This window comes from Oncorhynchus clarkii, chromosome 4, assembly GCF_045791955.1.
Source record: "Oncorhynchus clarkii lewisi isolate Uvic-CL-2024 chromosome 4, UVic_Ocla_1.0, whole genome shotgun sequence".
NCBI lineage: Eukaryota > Metazoa > Chordata > Actinopteri > Salmoniformes > Salmonidae > Oncorhynchus > Oncorhynchus clarkii.
Window position 1 is genome coordinate 55159917 of NC_092150.1, and position 23709 is coordinate 55183625.

At 41.8% G+C, this 23709-nt stretch overlaps 1 protein-coding gene across 1 annotated transcript in view; it reads left to right on the top strand.

Annotated features, from left to right (window-relative positions):
• The first annotated feature begins 7334 nt into the window (after positions 1 to 7334).
• The window catches only part of LOC139406949 (rho-associated protein kinase 2-like), a 78219-nt gene continuing 61844 nt past the window's right edge, over positions 7335 to 23709 (top strand). Inside the window, exon 1 of the mRNA XM_071150140.1 lies at positions 7335 to 7705. Within this exon, the coding sequence (XP_071006241.1) occupies positions 7607 to 7705 (99 nt within the window). The 5' untranslated portion in view covers positions 7335 to 7606. The remainder of the gene's footprint in view (positions 7706 to 23709) is intronic.

Below are 23709 nucleotides of genomic sequence, written 5' to 3' on the forward strand. Positions count from 1 at the left end.
TGACTGACACATAACATCCGGATGTAGGCTGGATAACATTCTCTCTGCCATACCTTGGTTGTGTCCCAAATGGCATCCTAGTCACTCAGTTAATGACGTTGTTCAAATGTAACACATTTGACCCAATGCCCCACTTATGATGTTGGTGTCAGTGTTTTATATTAATACACAGAGACAGAGATGAAGCGATAAAGAGAAGACTTATTTACACGTGCTTACATGTGGTTTGGTGATTGGATTAACACGATCCAATCACTGTCTGATCAAGGTTTGTTGCGTCTACACGTGATATTTAAATGTGTCTGGTATCAGTCCACTGTGTCTGCATTGTGACCAGATTTCCTGGTGCCCTCCTGTATGTAAATTATTTGACAGATATTCTTTCAAAATAATGTGAATGTATTTACTTGAACAATTAGACCTATTGATGTCATAAATTGACGGGGCTACCTATCAATGACTTTATAGGCCGGTATAATGATGATTTAAATGTTTTTTTTTATTTTTGTATTTAACGAGGCAAGTCAGTAAAGAACAAATTATTATTTACAATGACGGCCTACACCGGCCAATCCCGGACGACACCGGCCAATCCCGGACGACGCTGGGCCAATTGTGTGTCAACCAATCACAGCTGGTTGTGATACAGCCTGGATTCAAACCATGATGTCTGTAGTGACACCTAGCACTGATGCAGTGCCTTAGACCGCTGCGCCACAAGGGAGCCCCAAGTGATTTAAATGACAATCGAGATCTGTTGATACACTTGATTGATATGCAAATAGCAAAGGGTCCCTGGACATGTCTACACTTTACGCTTACACTACCGTTCAAAAGTTTGGGGCCACTTAGAAATGTCCTTGTTTTTGAAAGAAAAGCATATATTTATGTCCATTAAAATAACATCAAATTTATCAGCAATACAGTGTAGACATTGTAAATGTTGTCAAGGACTAACTATTGTAGCTGGAAACGGCAGATTTTTTATGGAATATATACATAGGCGCAAAGAGGCCCATTATCAGCAACTATCACTCCTGTGTTCCAATGGCACGTTGTGTTAGCTAATCCAGGTTTATCATTTTAAAAGGCTAATTGATAATTAAAAAACCCTTTTGCATTTATGTTAGCACAGCTGAAAACTGTTGTACTGATTAAAGAAGCAATAAAACTGTCCATCTTTAGACTAGTTGAGTGTCTGGAGCATCAGCATTTGTGGGTTTGATTACAGGCTCAAAATGGCCAGGAACAAAGCACTTTCTTCTGAAACTCGTCAGTCTATTCTTGTTCTGAGAAATTAAGTATATTCCATGCAAGAAAATTACGATCTCGTACAGCGCTGTGTATTACTCCCTTCACAGAACAGCGTAAATTGGCTCTAACCAGAATAGAAAGAGGAGTGGGAGGCCACAGTGCACAACTGAGCAAAAGGATAAGTACATTAGAGTGTCTAGTTTGAGAAAAGTCCTCAACCGGCAGCTTCATTAAATAGTACACATAAAACACCAGTCTCAACGTCAACAGTGAAGAGGCGACTCCAGGATGTTGGTCTTCTAGGCAGAGTTCCTCTGTCCATTGTCTGTGCTCTTTTGCCCATCTTAAAATGTTATTTTTATTGGCCAGGCTGAGACACAGCTTTTTCTTTGCAACTCTGCCTAGAAGGCAAAGAAGAGTCGCCTCTTCTTCGCTGCACCTTCGAGAGCATCCTGACCGGTTGCATCACTGCCTGGTATGGCAACTGCTCAGCCTCTGACCGCAAGGCACTACAGAGGGTAATGCGTATGGCCCAGTACATCAATGGGGCAAAGCTTCCTGCCATCCAGGACCTCTATATCAGGTGGTATCAAAGGAAGGCCCTAAAAATTGTCGAAGACTCCCTAGTCATAGACTGTTCTCTCTGCTACCGAAGTCTAGGTCCAAGAAGCTTCTAAACAGCTTCTACCCCCAAGCCATAAGACTCCTGAACATCTAGTCAAATGGCTTCCCAGACTATTTGAATTGCACCCCCACCCCCTCTCTACACCACTAACCGGTGCCCCCGCACATTGACACTGTATCGGTACCCCGCCCGGTATATAGTCTCGCTATTGTTATTTTACTGCTGCTTTTTAGTTACTTGTTACTTTTATCTCTTATTCTTATCTGTATTGTTGGTTAGGGGCTCGTAAGTAAGCGTTCCACTGCTGTATTCAGCGCATGTGACTAATAACATTTATTTTATTTTATTTGTGCAGTGGAGGCTGCGTGAATCAGGCCTTCATGGTCGAATTGCTGCAACGAAACCACTACTAAAGGACACCAATAAAAATAATAGACTTTCTTGGTGCAAGAACCACAGGCAATGGACATAAGACCAGTGGGAATCTGTCATTTGGTCTGATGAGTCCAAATTTGCAATTTTTGATTCCAACTACCGTGTCCTTGTGAGACACAGAGTAGGTGAACGGATGATCTCTGAACGGATGATCTTTGCTAGTGACACTGTCAGTGATTTATTTAGAATTGAAGGCACACTTAACCCGCATGGCTACCACAGCATTCTGCAGCGATACGCCATCCCATCTGGTTTACACTTAGTGGGACTATCATTTGTTTTACAAGGGTTATTTTGTAAGGTCTATTAGACCAAGAAGAAGTGTGATGGAATGCTGCATCAGATGACCTGGCCTCCACAATCCCCGACCTCAACCAAATTGAGATGTTTGGGATGAGTTGGGCCGCGGAGTGAAGGAAAAGCAGCCAACAAGTGCTCAGCATTTGTAGGAACTCCTTCAAGACTGTTGGAATAGCATTCTAGGTGAAGCTGGTTGAGAGAATTATAAGATTGTGCAAAGCTGCCATCAAAGCAAACAGTGTCTACTGAAGAATTTCAAATATAAAATAGATTTTCTGCTCCACTGCAGCCCTGTCGATGAGAATGGGGGGGTGCTCGGTCCTCTTTTTCCTGAGGTCCACAATCATCACGTTGAAGGAGATGTTTTTTTCCTGGCACCCCACGGCCAGGTCTCTGACCTCCTCCCTATAGAATGTCTTGTCGTTGTCGGTGATCAGGCCAACTTCTGTTGTGTCATCGGAAAATGTTATGATGGTGTTGGAGTTGTGTCTGGCCATGCAGTCATGAGGGAACAGGGAGCATGCACCCCTGAGGGGCCCCTGTGTTGAGGATCAGCGTGGCAGATGTGTTGTTACCTACCCTTACCACCTGGGGGTGGCCCATCAGGAAGTCCAGGATACAGTTGCAGAGGGGGGTGTTTAGTCCCAGGGTCCTTAGCTTATTGATGAGCTTTGAGAGCACTATGGTGTTGAACGCAGAACTGTAGTCGATGTGTTCCTTTTGTCCAGGTGGGAAAGGGCAGTGTGGAATGCAATAGAGAGTGGATCTGTTAGGGTGGTGTACTCCTCAATGCCACCAGAAGAATCCCGGAACATATTCCAGTCTGTGCTAGCAAAAAGTACTGTACAGTATCTTAGCATTTGCTTTATCTGACCATTTGTTATTGACTGAGTCACTGGTGCTTCCTGCTTTAATTTTTGCTTGAAAGCAGGAATCAGGAGGATAGAATTATGGTCAGATTTACCAAATGGAGGGCGAGGGAGAGTATGGTACGCGTCTCTGTGTGTAGAGTAAAGGTGATCTAGAGTTTCTTTCCCTCTGGTTGCACATTTTTACATGCTAGTGGAAATTTGATCAAATGGATTTAAGTTTCCCTGCATTAAAGTCACTAGGTGCGTCCATCTGGATGAGCATTTTCCTGTTTGCTTATGGCCTTGTACAGCTCATTGAGTGCGGTCTTAGCATCAGCATTGGTCTGTGGTGGTATGTAGACAGCTATGAAAAATACAGATGAAAACTCTCTAGGTATATAGTGTGGTCTACGGCTTATCATGAGATACTCTTCCTCAGGCAAGAAAAACCTTGAGACTTCCTTAGATATTGTGCACCAGCTGTTGTTTACAAATATACATAGACCGCCACCCCTTGTCTTACCAGAGGCTGCTGTTCTATCCTGTCGATACAGTATAAAACCCGCCAGCTTTATGTTGTACATGTCATCGTTCAGGCACGACTTGGTGAAACATAAGATATTACAGTTTTTAATGTGCCGTTGGTAGTTTAATCTTGCTCGTAAGTCATCGATTTGATTTTCAAAAGATTGCATGTTTGCCAATAGAACAGATGGCAGTGGGGGTTTACTCGCTCGCCTACGAATTCTCAGAAGGCAGACCGACCTCCGCCCCCTTTTTCTCAGACTTCTCTTCACGCAAATGACGGTGATTTGGGACTGTTCCCGGGAAAGCAGTATATCCTTCACGTCGGACTTGTTAAAAGGAAAAAGCTTCTACCAGTTCATGGTGAGTAATCGCTGTTCTGATGTCCAGAAGTTATTTTCGATCATAAGAGACGGAAGCAGCAACATTATGTACAAAATAAGTTAAAAAAAATAAAAAAAATAAACACAGTTGGTTAGGAGCACGTAATACGTCAGCCATCCCCTCCAGCGCCATTCAACAATTCGCATTGCAGAATGATGGATGACGTTGTACACAATAGTGCACAATTTCCGGGTACCCATTTTGGCTTGTGAGAACTTTTTCAAAACTACTGACTGAAATGATACTCTTCAACTGTAGCCTCTATAGGGCCCCTGACTACCTCTGGTGGTGATCACAATGGTTTTTTTCGTCTACACATGTATAAAAATGTGGGCACAATCAGAAAGTGGACAACAAGACAAAGGATGCATGATTGAGTAGCCTAAAGCTTAACAATTATTATAGTCATCATCCACCAACAAGATAGCACAAATAAAAAAGTTTTTTTGCGCCGCAAATACTGTATGTCATCAGCTTTTTATAGCCTATTACAGGCTAAAGAAGACTCACAGGCAACCAAGTAAGCAAAATTACATTGAAAATACATATTTTCCAGACGTTGAAGTTAGGTTCATTTTAGGTTCCGCATGAAAGGGGAAAATACGACTTTTCCGGATGTTTAAAATATGTATTTTCTGTGTGTTAAAAATATATTTTTTTTCCGGACGTTGAAAATAGGTATTTTCCAGCTACTGAAATCAACGTAATTTCCTATTCTGAATGAAAGTTGAAATTATGTATTTTCCAGACTTTGAAAATATGAATTTCTGGACATTGAAAATATGTATTTCCTGATGTTCAAATAAGTTATTTTTCAGTTCTGAATGAAAGTTTTTTTTTTTACAGACGTTGAAAATACAGTGGGGAGAACAAGTATTTGATACACTGCCAATTTTGCAGGTTTTCCTACTTACAAAGCATGTAGAGGTCTGTAATTTTGATCATAGGTATACTTCAACTGTGAGAGACGTAATCTAAAACAAAACTACAGAAAATCACATTGTATGATTTTTAAGTAATTAATTTGCATTTTATTGCATGACATAAGTATTTGCTCACCTACCAACCAGTAAGAATTCCGGCTCTCACAGACCTGTTAGTTATTCTTTAAGAAGCCCTCCCGTTCTCCACTCATTACCTGTATTAACTGCACCTGTTTGAACTCGTTACCTGTATAAAAGACACCTGTCCACACACTCAATCAAACAGACTCCAACCTCTCCGCAATGGCCAAGACCAGAGAGCTGTGTAAGGACATCAGGGATGGAATTGTAGACCTGCACAAGGCTGGGATGGGCTACAGGACAATAGGCAAGCAGCTTGGTGAGAAGGCAACAACTGTTGGCACAATTATTAGAAAATGGAAGAAGTTCAAGATGACGGCCAATCACCCTCGGTCTGGGGCTCCATGCAAGATCTCACCTCGTCAATGATCATGAGGAAGGTGAGGGATCAGCCCAGAACTACACGGCAGGACCTGGTCAATGACTTGAAGAGAGCTGGGACCACAGTCTCAAAGAAAACCATTAGTAACACACTACGCCGTCATGGATTAAAATCCTGCAGCGCACGCAAGGTCCCCCTGCTCAAGCCAGTGCATGTCCAGGCCCGTCTGAAGTTTGCCAATGACCATCTGGCTGATCCAGAGGAGGAATGGGAGAAGGTCATGTGGTCTGATGAGACAAAAATTGAGCTTTTTGGTCTAAACTCCACTCGCCGTGTTTGGAGGAAGAAGGATGAGTACAACCCCAAGAACACCATCCCAACCGTGAAGCATGGAGGTGGAAACATCATTCTTTGGGGATGCTTTTCTGCAAAGGGGACAGGGCGACTGCACCGTATTGAGGGGAGGATGGATGGGGCCATGTATCACGAGATCTAGGGAGGATGGATGGGACCATGTATCACGAGATCTAGGGAGGACCGGGTCTGTAAGAGAGAAGAGATTGCAACATATAATATAATTGTTCTTGCTCCCATCTATCATCTGCACTTATGCTATTTATTCAAAAGCTTTAAACCTGACAGCAATGTGATGATTTTCTAAGTTACCAAGAAACAGAATAAACCAACACACTAGTTTCACTATAATAACATTCTCAGTAACAGTTACAAAAAAATATGTATTGCTCTGACTGTGATTTGTTGTTGTGTATCTACCTTAGTTGAATGCACTGACTGTAAGTCGCTCTGGATAATAACCTTTTCTGAATGACCAAAATGTAAATGGAAAAACAAACACTTGCAAAGCATTCTGGATATTATTCTAATGAGCCCCGCCCCAAAACAAGTACCAAGTCTGAATGTCTAGACTTTGTTTTTCAAGTTTGAACAGCACAATACTGTATGGCACAGTTCAGTACAGTAGAGCATAGTAAAGTACAGTGGAGTACAGTACAGTATGGTACGGCACAGGACAGTAGTTTTATTCAGTAGAGTACAGTATGGTGCAGTTTAATTCAGTAGAGTAGTTTAGTTCAGCAGAGTAGATTACATCAGAGTAAAGTAGGTTACAATAGAGTACATTATACTGTATTATAAACTGGCTGGTTCAAGCCCTGAATGCTGATTGGCTGACAGCCGTGGTATTTCAGTCCATATACCACAGGTATGACAAAACATGTATTTGTACTGCTCTAATTACATTGGTAACCAGTTTATAACAACAATAAGGCACCTTGGGGTTTGTGATTAATGGCAAATATAGGCTGGTGCGGACCATACCAAATATGAACCAAACATAAACTATTGAAAGTTATAGCTGTGACGGTAAAATCAATCAATGAGATAAGAGGGGAAAGGAATTCCTGTCAATGAAGAAACTTTGCATTTACACCAAGATAATACTTGAGTCATGCTGAGCTGAGTTCAGGAGTTCAATAAGGTTACAGCGGTCGACACTTTCATATGATAAACCACCAAATGAATGAGTGAATTCTACGCGGGGAGATTCTGTCAGGATTTGAAAACCAACTTTAATGTCGAATAATACGTTGAGTGAACACTGAAAATAAATGATTAACCCGTTTATACCGTCATAACAGCGCGTGTTCAGTGGAGCTGTCAGTTTTTATTGTTCATTCAACCAACCAGCAGCAAAATATTGAGTTGTCTCGAGCGCTGCCCGCCCGCGTTTTAAAGGGCCACCGCAGGTATTGACAAGTTTGTTGTCCGAACATTTCAACTTGCCATCACATACCATTGACGAACCTGGATTCACTAAACTTTTATCATGTCTTCGGGAGCAGAGAAAAGGCTAGACAGCCGAAGGAAAAAGTTGGAATTCATGATCAGAGACCCGAAGTCAGCGTTAAACTTGGAGAGTTTACTGGTAAGGTTGTAACAATTCGTATGTCAAAGAGAGTAGCTTGGCTTTTTGTGTGTAAATTTAGCAGACGATCTTATCCTGAGCAATTTACAGTAGCATACATTTGAGTATTGGTCCGCCGTTGGAATCGAACCCCCAACCCTGATGTTGCAAGCTCATTGATCTACAAATTTAGCCACACGGGACGCTGATCAGAGTAATCATATTGCTAACTAGCTATAGAATGGACGTTTGATCAGATTACCTATGAGATGGTGATATTCACTTGTCAATTTTATTTAGGATATTCAGGGAATTTAGAGATTAGGGGAGACTCGGGCTATACCGGAGATATAGGCTACTCAATATAGCCTATTCACGTCGCAGTTAGAGTGACTATTGCGCTGTTTGCTCCGGCATGTTGGAAGACCAATGCGAATGTAAAATGAAGATTGGGACACAGAGGTGACGCTTCATGATTATCATAAATGGATTTAACGTGAGCATTTTTGTTCAATGAACAAATTACTTGCATGGACACGTGGTTTTGTTTCGGGAATTGTTTGTTATTTTGACATTTCGCAATGTTAAACCAACCGAACCAAATGAAAAAAATACATTGGAAAAAATAGTCGAACTCAGATTCAAACTATAGCTAAAAACTATGTGTGAAAACGTCCAAAGAAAGGGAAGCGCTGCATTGCATCATGTGTAGGCTACCTCTTTGGGCCACATCTGAGACACAGATAAAGACAACTCAAAGAGTATTTGCTAAGTCACCATGTATAAGGCTCAGGTGTTAGATAAGAGCAAGAGCTGAGTAAACATTCATGTTGGTCTCCCTGACAGTTAGCTACCTTGGTCATGGCTAGAAGATATCCAGCTTTTGTCAAATTAAGTCAAACGTTTTTTTGTTTGTTGTCGCATTTGAGCTAATCCTAACCTTAACCCTTTTCCTAACCATAACCGAATGATCCTAACCTGCTACATTAATTCTCATAACCTGCTGCGTAAATTCTCCTAACCTGCTACAAAATGTCAAATCAGACTTTAATTTGACCAAAACTGGATCTCGGTAGCCATGACCAGCTACCTCTCCGCTGCTTACGTGTGACCTGGCTGGCAGCCATCCAGGAATGCATTGCGGTATTATCTGAAAGCCACCTTGTGAGTGGAGCTCATTGAAACTACAGTATGTTACTAACAACAAACATGGCAGCACGTTGCTAGCTGATAAGTCAGGCAATAGGGGAGTCACTTGGTTTTTGTTCTAGCATTCCTTTGACTAAATCTCAGCACACACACCTTAGCCCAGGGATCATCACCTAGATTTAGCCGGGACGATTTCGAGGGTCGGAACATAAATGCAAATTATTTATATATCATTTATATACACACATACATTACCAGTAAAACGTTTGGACAGACCTATCCATTCAAGGGTTTTCTTTATTTTTACTATTTTCTAAACTCAGCAAAAAATGAGCCGTCCCTTTTTAAACCCTTTTCTTCATTGTAAAGGGTTTAAACACTGTTTCCCATGCTTGTTCAATGAACCATAGACAACTAATGAACATGAACCTGTGGAACGGTCATTAAGACACTAACAGCTTACAGACGGTAGACAATTAAGGTCACAGTTATGAAAACTTAGGTCACTAAAGAGGCCTTTCTACTGACTCTGAAATACACCAAAAGAAAGATGCCCAGGGCCCTGCTCATCTGCGTGAAGGTGCCTTAGGGATGCTGCAAGGAGGCATGAGGACTGCAGATGTGGCCAGGGCAATAAATTGCAATGTCCATACTGTGAGATGCCTAAGACAGCGCTACAGGGAGACTGGATGGACAGCTGATCGTCCTCGCAGTGGTAGACCACGTGTAACAACACCTGCACAGGATCGGTACATCCGAACATCAACACCTGTGGGACAAGTACAGGATGGCAACAACAACTACCGAGTTGCACCAGGAATGCACAATCCCTCCATCAGTGCTCAGACTGTCCGCAATAAGCTGAGAGAGGCTGGACTGAGAGCTTGTAGGCCTGTTGTAAAGCAGGTCCTCACCAGACATCACTGACAACAATGTCGCCTATGGGCACAAACCCACCGTCGCTGGACTAGACAGGACTGGCAAAAAGTGCTCTTCACTGACAAGTCACAGTTTTGTCTCACCAGGGGCGATGGTCGGATTCACATTTATCGTCGTAGGAATGAGCGTTACACCGAGGCCTGTACTCTGGAGCGGGATCGATTTGGAGGTGGAGGGTCCGTCATGGTCTGGGGCGGTGTGTCACAGCATCATCGGACTGAGCTTGTTGTCATTGCAGGCAATCTCAACGCTGTGCGTTACAGGGAAGACATCCTCCTCCCTCATGTGGTACCCTTCCTGCGGGCTCATCCTGACATGACCCTCCAACATGACAATGCCACCAGCCATACTGCTCGTTCTGTGCATGATTTCCCGCAAGACAGAAATGTCAGTGTTCTGCCATGGCCAGCGGAGAGCCCGGATCTTAATCCCATTGAGAACAGTCTGGGACCTGTTGGATCGGAGGGTGATGGCTAGGGCCATTCCCCCCCAGAAATGTTCAGGAACTTGCAGGTGCCTTGGTGGAAGAGTGGGGCAACATCTCACAGCAAGAACTGGCAAATATGGTGCAGTCCATGAGGAGGAGATGCACTGCAGTACTTAATACAGCTGGTGTACTTTTGTTTTTGACCCCCCCCCCCCCCCCCCCCCCCTTGTTCAGGGACACATTATTCCATTTCTGTTAGTCACATGTCTGTGAACCTTGTTCATTTTATGTCTCAGTTGTTGACTCTTGTTATGTTCATACAAATATTTACACATGTTAAGTTTGCTGAAAATAAACGCAGTTGACAGTAAGAGGAAGTTTCTTTTTTGCTGAGTTTACATTGTGGATTAATAGTGAATACATCAAAACTATGAAATAACACATGGAATCTTGTAGTAACCAAAAAAGTGTTGAACAAATATTTGAGATTCTTCAAAGTAGCCACCATTTGCCTTTGACGGCTTTGCACACTCTTGGCATTCTCTCAACCAGCTTCATGAGGTAGTCAACTGGAATTTATTTCAATTAACAGGTGTGCCTTGTTAAAAGTTAATTTGTGGAATTTCTTTCCTTCAGTTGTGTTGTGACAAGGTAGGGGTGGTATAAAGAAAATAGCCCTATTTGGTAACTCCAAGTCCACCAAGATTGAACTCTTTGGCCTGAATGCCAAGTGTCACATCTGGAGGAAAACTGGCACCATCCCTACGGTGAAGCATGGTGGTGGCAGCATCATGCTGTGGGGATGTTTTTCAGCGGCGGGGACCGGGAGACTAGTCAGTACAGAGGGAAAGATGAACAGAGCAATGTACAGAGAGATCCTTGATGAAAACCTGCTCCCGAGCACTCAGGACCTCAGTTTGGGGCAAAGGCTCACTTTCCAACAAGACAACAACCCTAAGTAAACAGAGGAGAGGCTTCGGGACAAGTCTCTGAATTTCCTTGAGTGGTCCGGCCAGAGCCTGGACTTGAACCTGATTTCTATACTTTGCTCCAGTCATCTTACCTTTGATCCTGATTAGTAGGGATGGTGCCAGGTTTCCTCCAGATGTGACTCTTTGCATTCAGTCTCAAAAAGTCAAATTTTTGTGTCATCAGACCAGAAAGTCTTTTTTTCTCATGGTTTTTGAGTCTTTAGGTGCCTTTTGGCAATCTTCAAGCATGCTATCATGTGCCTGTTATGGAGGAGTGGCTTCCGTCTGTCCACTACCATAAAGGTCTGATTGGTGGAGGGATGCCGAGATGGTTGTCCTTCTGAAAAGTTACCACAGAGGAACTCTGGAGCTCTGCCAGTGACCATTGAGTTATTGGTCACTTCCCTGACCAAGGCCCTTCTCTTTCGATTGCTCAGTTTGGCCGGGCGGCCAGCTCGAGGAAGACTCTTGTTGGTTCCAAACGTCTTCCATTTAAGAATGATGGGGGCCAATGTTTTTTTGGAGATCTTCAATGATGCAGACATTTTTTGGTACCCTTCCCCAGATCTGTGCCTTGACACTTGTCTCTTAGGTCTACGGACGATTCCTTCGACCTCATGGCTTGTTTTGTGGTCTGATATGCACTGTCAACTGTGGGACCTTATATAGACAGGCGTGTGCCTTTCCAAATCATGTCTAATCAATTGAATTTACCACAGGTGGAGTCTAATCAAGTCGAAGAAACATCTCAAGGATGATCAATGGAAACAGGATGCGCCTGAGCTCAATATCGAGTCTCATAGCGGACAAGTTTGTTAACAAGAAATGTGTGGAGTGGTTGAAAAACAAGTTTTAATGACTCCAGGCTAAGTGTATGTAAACCTCCGACTTCAACTGTATATAAACAGTCAACATAATAATCATAACCTGGTATCATATCATCATTCTGAACAGTCGTAACCTCCTTGTGTCTGCAAACACCCACGTCTTACTTATGATTTAGTACTACACAAATTGGTTTAATTATTTACTAGTTAATTAAATGGCAACATAGGATAAACATAAAGAGTGCTGCACCGGTTATTGACTGGAGATGTAATTTGCTGAAAACAGGTCCCTAGCGGAATTACAACAACATTGATGCTTGTGAAAGAAGAGATGGAGAGAAAGGGACAGAGACACTTAACATTGGCACATTCAAAAACTACTCTCACCTACAGTAACCGTATACTTTGCACACAAACCACCGCCTGCTTCGAGTAAGAAATCATGAATGTATTTACGTGAAATACCTTGGTTCGCCGGGGGTCTCTTGGTGAACAGGGCAGCCTTGGAAAGGTGGTTGGGCCTTTTCGCAGCATGCTTGTAAGACTCGGATTGTTCAAATGGTTCCAACAAGTCTTCTATTGTTGTCCTTCTTTGCAGTTGTCCGGTATCCAGTGACTTGGTGTCCTGAACAGAACTACAGAGTTGACTTCTCTTCCATTCGCTCTTGAAGAGGCTTCTTTGAAGATAGGCCAGACAGTCGTATCGATAGTTTGAGCAGAGTAACAGGATGGTCGAACTTAAAAACGCTTTCGAAGATACTTTACTTTCAGCCGTACCAGTGATTGTGTTTATCGTCTCCACCTCATTTTGAGATTCAAAGTTCAAACCACCTGCAGCTTTATGCGTTTCTGGTCTAATGTGTTTTTTTTTAAACCCATCATTTATACCGTTTGTTCGAAAGGGGCAGTTCCGGTAGGCTGGCATGCTTCCTGACTTCACTCCAGGCAGTAACTACTCAATGTGCAATGTTAGGTAAACTACTTATCTCTTAATGCTTCTCAAATCACATCCCTCTCTTAACAAAAACACTTCAATCATTTTTCATATTATATGCACAATGCAGAGTATGGAAACTTCATATATGTTGTGGGTATACTTTCCAAGTTATAGTATTTCCTTCATAACATTTTTAATGACATCACAAATAAAAAAATGACATTAGTGTTCTACAGATCGCCTCTGACCATACCTCACGTTCTATGTTAGAAATATTGTTCCAGAATTCGATTTTGAATGTGTTAGTTTCAGCAAGAAAAAGTCTGTTGAAACAAAGCACATTCCTTTGGGTGAATTTCACACCCGTGAGAATACTTTGTAGAAGCAGTGATTACAGCCTAGAGTCTTTCTGGGTAGGTCTCTAGGTGCTTTTCACATCTGGATTGTGCAACACTTGCCCATTATTCTTTTCAAAATTCTTCAAGCTTTGTGAAGTTGGTTGTTGATCATTGCTAGACAAACATTTTCAGGTCTTGCCATAGATTTTCAAGAAGATTTAAGTCAAAACTATAACTCGGCCACCCAGGAACTTTTACTTGGTAAGCAACTGTATATTTGTGTATATTTGGCCTTGTGTTTTAGGTTATTGTTTTGCTGAAAGATGAATTAATCTCCCTGTGTCTGGTGGAAAGCAGACTGAACCAGGTTTTCCTCTAAGATTTTGCCTGTTCTTACATCCATTCCATTTCTCTCCAGTCCTTAACGATAGCAGGCATACCCAAACCATGATGCAGCCACCACTATTCTTGAAAATATGGAGAGTGGTACTCAGTAATGTGTTGTATTGGATTTTCCCCAAACATAACACTTTGTATTCAGGACAAAAAGTTAATTGTTCTGCAATGTTGGCAGTATTACTTTAGTGCCTTGTTGCAAACAGGATGCATGTTTTGGTATATTTTTTTTATTGTGTAAAGGCTTCCTTCTATTCACTTAATCAATTAGGTTACTATTGTGGAGTAAGTACAATTTTGATCCATCCTCAGTTTTCTCATATCACAGCCATTAAACTGTGTAAGTGTTTTAAAGTCACCATTGGCCTCATTGTGAAATCCACGAGCGGTTTCCTTCCTCTCCTGCAACGGAGTTAGGAAGGACGCCTGTATATTATTTTTAGTGACAAAATGTGTATTATTATTTTCTTTAAACAATTCTGTGAGGGGTTCAGATCACAGACGGGCAATAATAAGACAAATAATGCTAATTGTTTTTATGTCTGTCCCAGCTCCCCTCTCCCTCCCCCTTCTCAGTAGGTGTGACCCATTCCTATTCCCGAGGTGTGAGGTGTGAATACTTTCTGAAGGCACTGTTTTATTTTTCTCAGAGAACTTGGGGGGGCCAAATAAAACCACTTGGCAAGCGGACCACCAGTTGGGGAAACCTGCCTTCGCCTCAGGCAGTGGTCGTATGCCTGAATCTCTATGACGTTCTCAGTGTTTGGGGCACACCTAATGTGCTAAATGGAGCCCTTTAAAGAATACACATACAAATGTCTAGGTTGGATTGACATGCTTTTCTAGATGAGGTTGTACTTACTGTATGTACCCACTCTGCTCATTTAATCTCTTTCAATCCCTCCCCCATAACGCCCATGAGCGTATTTAATTGGTTTAGAATAAACAGATTATCTATGTAGTTAGATTGTTGTTAGGCAGATTAGATCATTATGGGATTATAAAATAAAGATTAGCTAGCAAACTCCATAGACAGATTCTGAATCATACATTATAGGCGTGTATTTATCAAGCAGCTCAAAGTAGGATGGCTGATTTAGGATCAGTTTTGCCTTTTAGATCAAAATGATCAAGAATATATGGATGGGGGGACCTGATCCTAGATCAGCACTCTTACTCTGATACGCTTGATATATATGGCCCCTGACCTTACAGAGGGTCTACTCTTGGAGTGGTTGGTTGACGTTGGTTGTAAGAAAAAGTCTCAAGTTTCAAGTTTCATTAGTCATATGTACAGGATACACATAGTATACACCGTTCAACGAAATGCTTAATTGCAGGTTCCTTCTCGACAATGCAATAACAATAAGAAATTATAAACGATGAGAATAAAAACATAAAGTAAATGGAATAAACATTTTTGCATAAGTAAAATATTTACACGTGTTTTGGGGAAGGGGGGATTTGTGCAAGTGTTTAAATTGTGCAGTATTGAGCAATCATAATAAGAGTCTGGTAGCAGCAGTTGTGGTATGTGTAGCATGAATGTAAATGTGTATGTTTGTAGGTGTGTATGTCTTTGTATGTGTACGTGAGTGAGTGCATGTGTGCTAAGGTGCGGAGAATCAGAGCAGGTGGTCAGTCCAGTTCAACTGTCTCTGAGCCTGTTGGTATCAGACCTCATGCTCCGATTTGGGTGGGATGCACAGTCCCACTGATGTACTGGTCTGTGGTCATGGACAGAGCAATTCCTGTACCAGATCGTGATGCGACTGATCAGCAAACTCTCGATCGTGCAGTGGTAGTATTTGGAGAAGACCCGGGGTGGCTTGTCAAATTTCTTCATCCACCTTAAGAAGTAGAGATGCTGTTGCGCCCTCTTGACAAGAGTGGTGGTGTTGTTGGTCCATGACAAGTCCTTTTTAAAAAAATTTAAATTTTATTTCACCTTTATTTAACCAGGTAGGCTACTTGAGAGCAAGTTCTCATTTGCAACTGCGACCTGGCCAAGATAAAGCATAACAGTTCGACCCATACAACAACACAGTTACAAATGGAATAAACAAACATACAGTCAATAATACAGTAAAAAAAAAGGAAAACAACAAGTCTATATACAGTGAGTGCAAATGAGGTAGGATACTGGAGTTAAGGCAATAAATAGGCCATGGTGGCGAAGTAATTACAATATAGCAATTAACCTGTCCAGGACTGGGGAACCCCGTTCCGCTGGCCTCTCCGCGCCAAATACAAATCAACAGAAATCTCATAAATCAAATTTCTCAAACATACAAGTATTAGGCACCATTTTAAAGATAAAATTCTCCTTAATCCAGTCACAGTGTCTGATTTCAAAAATGCTTTACAGCGAAAGCTCCACAAATGATTATGTTAGGTCACCACCAACTCACAGAAAAACCCAGTTATTTTTTCCAGCCAAAGAGAGGAGTCACAAAAAGAACAAATAGAGATAAAATTAATCACTAACCTTTGATGATCTTCATCAGATGACACTCATAGGACTTCATGTTACACAATACATGTATGTTCTGTTCGGTAAAGTTCATATTTATATCCAAAAATCTTATTTTACATTGGCGTGTTATGTTCAGTAGTTCCAAAACTTGCAGTGATATTGCAGAGAGCCACATGAATTCACAGAAATACTCATTATAAATGTTGATGAAAATTCAAGTGTTTTGCATGGAACTTTAGATACACTCCTCCTTAATGCAACCGCTGTGTCAGATTTCAAAAAAACTTTACGGAAAAAGCATAATCTGAGTACGGCACTCAGAGCCCAATCCAGCCAAAATAAATATCCGCCATGTTGCGCAGTCAACATTAGTCACAAATAGCATTAAAAATATTCACATACCTTATATGACCTTCATCAGAATGCACTCCCAGGAATCGCAGTTCCACAATAAATGTTTGTTTTGTTTGATAATGTCCATCATTTATGTCAATTTTTGTCCAAATAGCTTCTTTTGTTAGGGCGTTTGGTAAACAAATCCAAAATCGCATTCAGGTCCAGTCGGACGAAAAGTTCAAAAAGTTATATTACAGGTCGAAGAAACTTGTCAAACTAAGTATAGAATCACTCTTTAGGATGTTTCTATCATTAATGTTCCAACCAGAGAATTCCATTGTCTGTAGAATGGAACGAGAGATACCTCTCATGTGAAATGCGCATGACTGAGAACGAGGCTGTTGGCAGACCCCTTAGTCAAACAGCTCCCATCCGGCCCCCCTTCACAGGAGAAGCCTGAAACAACGTTCTAAAGACGGTTGACATCTAGTGGAAGCCTTAGGAAGTGCAACATTACCCATTTCCCACTGTGAATTCGATAGGGGCTGAGTTAAAAAAACTACAAACCTCAGATTTCCCACTTCCTGTTTGGATTTTTTCTCTGTTTTTTGCCTGCCATATGAGTTCTGTTATACTCACAGACATCATTCAAACAGTTTTAGAAACTTCCGAGTGTTTTCTACCCAATACAACTAATAATATGCATATATTAGCATCTGGGACTGAGTAGGAGGCAGTTTACTCTGGGCATGCTATTCATCCAAAAGTGAAAATGCTGCCCCCTATCCCAAAGAAGTTATTAAACACTGGAATGGCAATATGCAGTGATCTTTGAGCTGCTAAGACAGCTGGTGCTTAACCTCTTTGATCTCTAGGGGCGCTATTTCATTTTTGGATAAAAAACGTTCCCGTTTTAAGCGCGATATTTTGTCACGAAAAGACTATGCATATTCTTGACAGCAGTATTCTTGACAGTTTTTGAAAGAAAACACTCTGAAGTTTCAGAATCTGCAAAGATATTGTCTGTAAGTGCCCCAGAACTCATTCTACAGGCGAAACCAAGATGATGCATCAACCAGGAAATGAGCAGAATTTCTGAAGCTCTGTTTTCCATTGTCTTCTTATATGGCTGTGATTGCGCAAGGAATGAGCCTACACTTTCTGTCGTTCCCCCAAAGTGTTAGCAGCATTGTGACGTATTTGTAGGCATATCATTGGAAGATTGACCATAAGAGACTACATTTTCCAAGTGTCCGCCTGGTGTCCCTGCGTCGAAATTGGAGCGTAAAGCCAGGTGCAATTATTTTTCCATTTGAGAGCAAGGAGAAACCAGGCTTCCACGAAGGATATATCATTGAAGAGATATGTGGAAAAACACCTTGAGGATTGATTCTAAACCACGTTTGCCATGTTTCAGTCGATATTATGGAGTTAATTTGGAAAAAAGTTCGCGTTTTGAGGGCTGAATTTTCGTTTTTTTTTTTTTTTTTTTTTTTTGGTAGCCAAATGTGATGTACAAAACGGAGCTATTTCTAATACACAAAGGATCTTTTGGAAAAACGGAGCATCTGCTATCTAACTGAGAGTCTCCTCATTGAAAACATCAGAAGTTCTTCAAAGGTAAGTTATTTTATTTGAAGGCTTTACTTGTTTTTGTGATAGTTGCCTGCTAAATGCTAACGCTAATGCTAACGCTAATGCTAACGCTAAATGCTACGCTAGCTAGCTACTGTTACACAAATGATTGTTTTCCTATGGTTGAAAAGCATATTTTGAAAATCTGAGATGACAGTGTTGTTAACAAAAGGCTAAGCTTGAGAGCTAGCATATTTATTTCATTTCATTTGCGATTTTCATGAATAGTTAACGTTGCGTTATGGTAATGAGCTTAGGTCTATAAATAGAATCCCGGATCCGGGTTTGGTCGTCGCAACAGGTTAAAGCTAGTGAGGGAGATATGAGTCTCCAGCTTCAGTGATTTTTTCAGTTTGTTCCAGTCATTGGCAGCAGAGAACTGGAAGGAAAGGCGGCCAAAGATGAATTGGCTTTGGGGGTCACCATTGAGACAGACCTGCTGGAGCGCGTGCTATGAGTGGGTGCTGCTATGGTGACCAGTGAGCTGAGATAAGGCAGGGCTTTACCTAGGAGAGACTTGTAGATGACCTGGAGCCAGTGGGTTTGGCGACGAGAGTGAAGCGAGGGCCAGCCAACGAGAGAGTTCAGGTCGCAGTGGTGGGTTGTATATGGGGCTTTGGTGACAAAACAGATGGCACTGTGATAGACCGCATCCAATTTGTTGAGTAGAGTGTTGGAGGCTATTTTATAAATTACATCGCTGAAGTCGAGGATCGGTAGGATGGTCAGTTTTACGAGGGTATGTTTGGCAGCATGAGTGAAGGATTCTTTGTTGCGAAAGAGGAAGCCGATTCTAGATTTCATTTTGGATTGGAGATGCTTAATGTGAGTCTGAAAGGGGAGTTTACAGTCTAACCAGACACTTAGGTATTTGTAGTTATCCACATATTCTAAGTCAGAGCCTTCCAGAGTAGTGATGCTGGACCGGTGGGCAGGTGCGGGCAGTGATCGGTTGAAGAGCATGCATTTAGTTTTACCTGCATTTAAGAGCAGTTGGAGGCCACGGAAGAAGAGTTGTATGACATTGAAGCTCGTCTGGAGGTTAGTTAGCACAGTGTCCAACAAATGGCCAGAAGTATACAGAATGGTGTTGTCTGCGTAGAGGTGGATCAGAGAATCACCAGCAGCAAGAGCGACATCATTGATGTATACAGAGAAAAGAGCCTGCCAGAGGTCCGAACAACAGGCCCTCGATTTGACACACTGAACTCTATCAGAGAAGTAGTTGGTAAACCAGGCGAGGCAATCATTTGAGAAATCTAGGCTGTTGAGTCTGCCAATAAGAATGTGGTGATTGACAGAGTCGAAAGCCTTGGCTAGGTCGATGAATACGGCTGCACAGTAATGTCTCTTATCGATGGCGGTTATGATATCATTTAGGACCTTGAGCGTGGCTGAGGTGCACCCATGACCAGCTCTGAAACCAGATTGCATAGCGGAGAAGATAAGGTGAGATTCTAAATGGTCGGTAATCTGTTAACTTGGCTTTCGAAGACCTTAGAAAGGCAGGGTAGGATAGATTTAGGTCTGTAGCAGTTTGGGTCTAGAGTGTCTCCCCCTTTGAAGAGGGGGATGACCACTGCAGCTTTCCAATCTTTGGGAATCTCAGATGATACGAAAGAGAGGTTGAGCAGGCTAGTGATAGGGGTTGCAAAAATGTTGGTAGATAATTTTAGAAAGAGATTGTTTAGCCCGGCTGATTTGTAGGGGTCCAGATTTTGCAGCTCTTTCAGAACATCAGCTATCTGGATTTGGGTGAAGGAGAAATCGGGGAGGCTTGGGCGAGTTGGAGTGCAAGGCTGTTTACAGGGGTAGGGGTAGCCAGGTGGACAGCATGGCCAGCCGTAGAAAAATGCTTATTGAAATTCTCATTTACAGTGGATTTATCAGTGGTGACAGTGTTTCCTAGCCTCAGTGCAGTGGGCAGCTGGGAGGCGGTGCTCTTATTCTCCATGGAATTTACAGTGTCCCGGAACTTTTTTGAGTTTGCGCTACAGGATGCAATTTTCTACTTGAAAAAGCTAGCCTTAGATTTCCTACCTGCCTGTGTATATTGGTTCCTAACTTCTCTGAAAAGTTGCATATCACGGGGGCTATTCGATGCTAATTCAGAACGCCACAGGATGTTTTTGTGCTGGTCAAGGGCAGTCAGGTCTGGAGAGAACCAAGGGCTATATCTGTTCCTGGTTCTAATTTTTTGAAAGGGGCATATTTATTTAAAGAATGACCAGGCATCCTCTACTGACGGGATGAGGTCAATATCTTTCCAGGATACCCGGGCCAGGTCAATTAGAAAGGCCTGCTCGCTGAAGTGTTTTAGGGAGCGTTTGACAGTGATGAGGGGTGGTCGTTTGACCGCGGACCCATTACGGATGTAGGCAATGAGGCAGTGGTCGCTGAGATCTTAGTTGAAAACAGCAGAGGTATATTTGGAGGGCAAGTTTGTTAGGATGATATCTATGAGGGTGCCCGTGTTTACAGATGTGGGCCTGTACCTGGTGGGTTCATTGATAATTTGTGTGAGATTGAGGGCATCTAGTTTAGATTGTAGGATGGCCGGGGTGTTAAGCATGTCCCAGTTTAGGTCACCTAGCAGCAGTAGCTCTGAAGATAGATGTGGGGCAATCAGTTCACATATGGTGTCCAGGGCACAGCTGGGGGCAGAGTGTGGCCTATAGCAAGCGGCAACCGTGAGAGACTTGTTTCTGGAAAGGTGGATTTTTAAAAGTAGAAGCTCAAATTGTTTGGGTACAGACCTGGATAGTGGGACAGAACTCTGCAGGCTATCTCTGCAGTAGATTGCAACTCCGCTCTCTTTGGCAGTTCTATCTTGTTGGAAAATATTATAGTTAGGGATGGAAATTTCAGGGGTTTTGGTAGTCTTCCTGAGCCAGGATTCAGACACGGTTAGGACATCCGGGTTTGCAGAGTGTACTAGGGCAGTGAATAAAACAAACTTAGGGAGGAGGCTCCTAATGTTAACATGCATGAAACCAAGGCTTTTACGGTTACAGAAGTCAACAAATGAGAGCGCCTGGGAAATAGGAGTGGAGCTAGGCACTGCAGGGCCTGGGTTAACCTCCACATCACCAGAGGAACAGAGGAGGAGTAGGATAAGGGTACGGCTAAATGGTAAAAGTACGTTCAGAACAGAGAGTAAATGCAAATGCATGCAGTCAATGACAAAATTGACTTAGTCACACACTCACACTGCCCCTTAAATGAAGCTGACCCCGAGCTCCCAGAAATGCTGGGTAAAGGCAAAGAACTCTGTCCCATAAGGGACTGTATGTTATTTATATTGAGGACTACCTGGAGAAAATCTGACCTTTTTATTAAATTAAAATCAATGGCCCTCCCTTCAGTAAAGTATATTTTATCCAACCCTCCCTGAAAGCTTGGGGGGGAAAGCAAGTTTTCCTATACCCAAAATAATAATTAAAACATAAAGTGGACAGCAGAGAACATGCCTACCGTTTACCCTCACTCCTAGTGCAGACCAGGGCTGCGTTTCCCAAAAGCATCTTAGTGCTTAGCATCTTATTCCATTGACACTAAATGGACGGAACAATATTTTAGTCCTACGATGCTTTTGGGAAACCCAGAGCCTTAGCTTTGCCGTTTTAGAAACGGGTCTTTGTTTTGTAAGCATTACATGGCAGAGTAGCCAGAAGGTTGCGGACAAGGGTAGGGGTGAAAATAATTTGATTTTAATAAAAGCCCCGCATGAATCATTTGTTGTTTAACACAGCAGCCGTATATCATCAGGTAGGCTTATATGCACTTGAAACTTTTCTTTCATATGGGAAACTATAATTTTCAAATGTATTCTTATTATATTCCATGATATTGTTGTTACAAAATAGATATGTGTTGACTGATTAGGGCATGGGAATATAAAGCTAAATTTACAAGCTAGGCATGCATAGCTCACTGCGTGATCCTCAAACCAAAGACTGGCCAAACTTGTGTTTCTACAAGCTAATTAAAAGTCACTGTAGAACGACTGTATAGCCTAATAAGGCATTTTTCATTAAATTATTATTTAATTCTAAGTACTTAGAATGTTGTTGAAGTGCTGTTGTTGAAATGCTGAGTGCTCCTGCCAGCCTGAAGCGTATCACAAATGCTTCACAATTGATTTCTAAAATGGCCGGCAGCCTTGAAATAATAGTAATATAGCCTAATAAGTTATTTTTTTTCCTTCTTAGGCTACCTGGCTTGCTCCTGACTGATTTAGAGTTAGTATGTTATTTAATAGCCTGTTGAAATGTCGAACGTCAATTGATATTGACAGAATTACACATTACTTCCCAAGCAAAGTCAATTTATTTTTGTCTCCTCAACTATAGAAGGTTGTAGTGCAGCCCCAAATGACATAGAGACAAACAACATATAGCCCATATGCATCAGAGTCACGCCTTTCCCTGGCATTTTACAGCTTGTTTCTAGCATAAAGCATTGCGGACTAATGCATTGTTATAGATCACTTTATATAATCCGGTCCATTATATGTTTTTCAAAGGGGTAGAGCTATGCTTTTAGCCATTTTCTATAACAAAAGTCAATATCTTCACATACCCCCCCAATTCGAGCCCTGGTTTTAACTTAACACACCAAGCTCTTCCCTGAGATATTTAAGGAGTTACTGTCAAACGGGTAGATCTAACTCGTATTTCTTGAATAGGAAGAAACAGGCTACAACACAAAGCACTCTTGTTTTTAGTAGCCTAAAGTCAAGTTAAAATGATGACTGTTTGAATGAATTAGGCCTTGAATTAGCCTACTTTCAGCACCCATGCACACTATCTCCGCAGCTGTGCTTCATAGTAATGTAAGTTATGTAAATTACTTGAATATGGCTTAACTTCTTGATTCTACTTGAGACGCATATGTCTCAAGTAGGCACCTGGAAATGCAAATGCGCTACGCTAAATGCTAAATGTACTCGTTCAAACTCAAACCTTGATCAAAATTCACAAGCAGGGTATTGAATTAAAGCTACACTCGTTGTGAACCTAGCCAACAAGTCAGATTTTTAAAATGCTTTTCGGCGAAAGCATGAGAAGGTATTATCTGATAGCATGCACCACCTGAAAATGCCTGAATGCGACGTAAACAAAGACTCTGCTTATCCGACGCAGCACAAAACGCAGAAATAAAATATAAAACATTCATTACCTTTGACAAGCTTCTTTCTTGGCACTCCTATATGCCCCATAAACATCACTATTGGGTCTTTTTTTTCGTTTAAATCGGTCCATATATACCCAAAATAGCTTTCTATGGAAGCTGTGTCATTCAGAAAAAAACATTGTTTTTTAACGCTGCATCATTTTTTAAAATTAAAAAAGTCGACGATAAACTTTCACAAAACACTTCGAAATCCTTTTGTAATCCAACTTTAGGTATTAGTAAACGTTTATAATCTATCAAAATGATTACAGGGCGATGTATATTCAATAGCTCCTCGTCTTCAAATCAATGGCTGCCATTGTCCACTTTTACAGCGTCCTGGTGGAGACTGGAAGAAACGGATGCCAGATACTTGGATTTTCCAACAAAAAATTCAATTGAAAATGACGACAATGGCG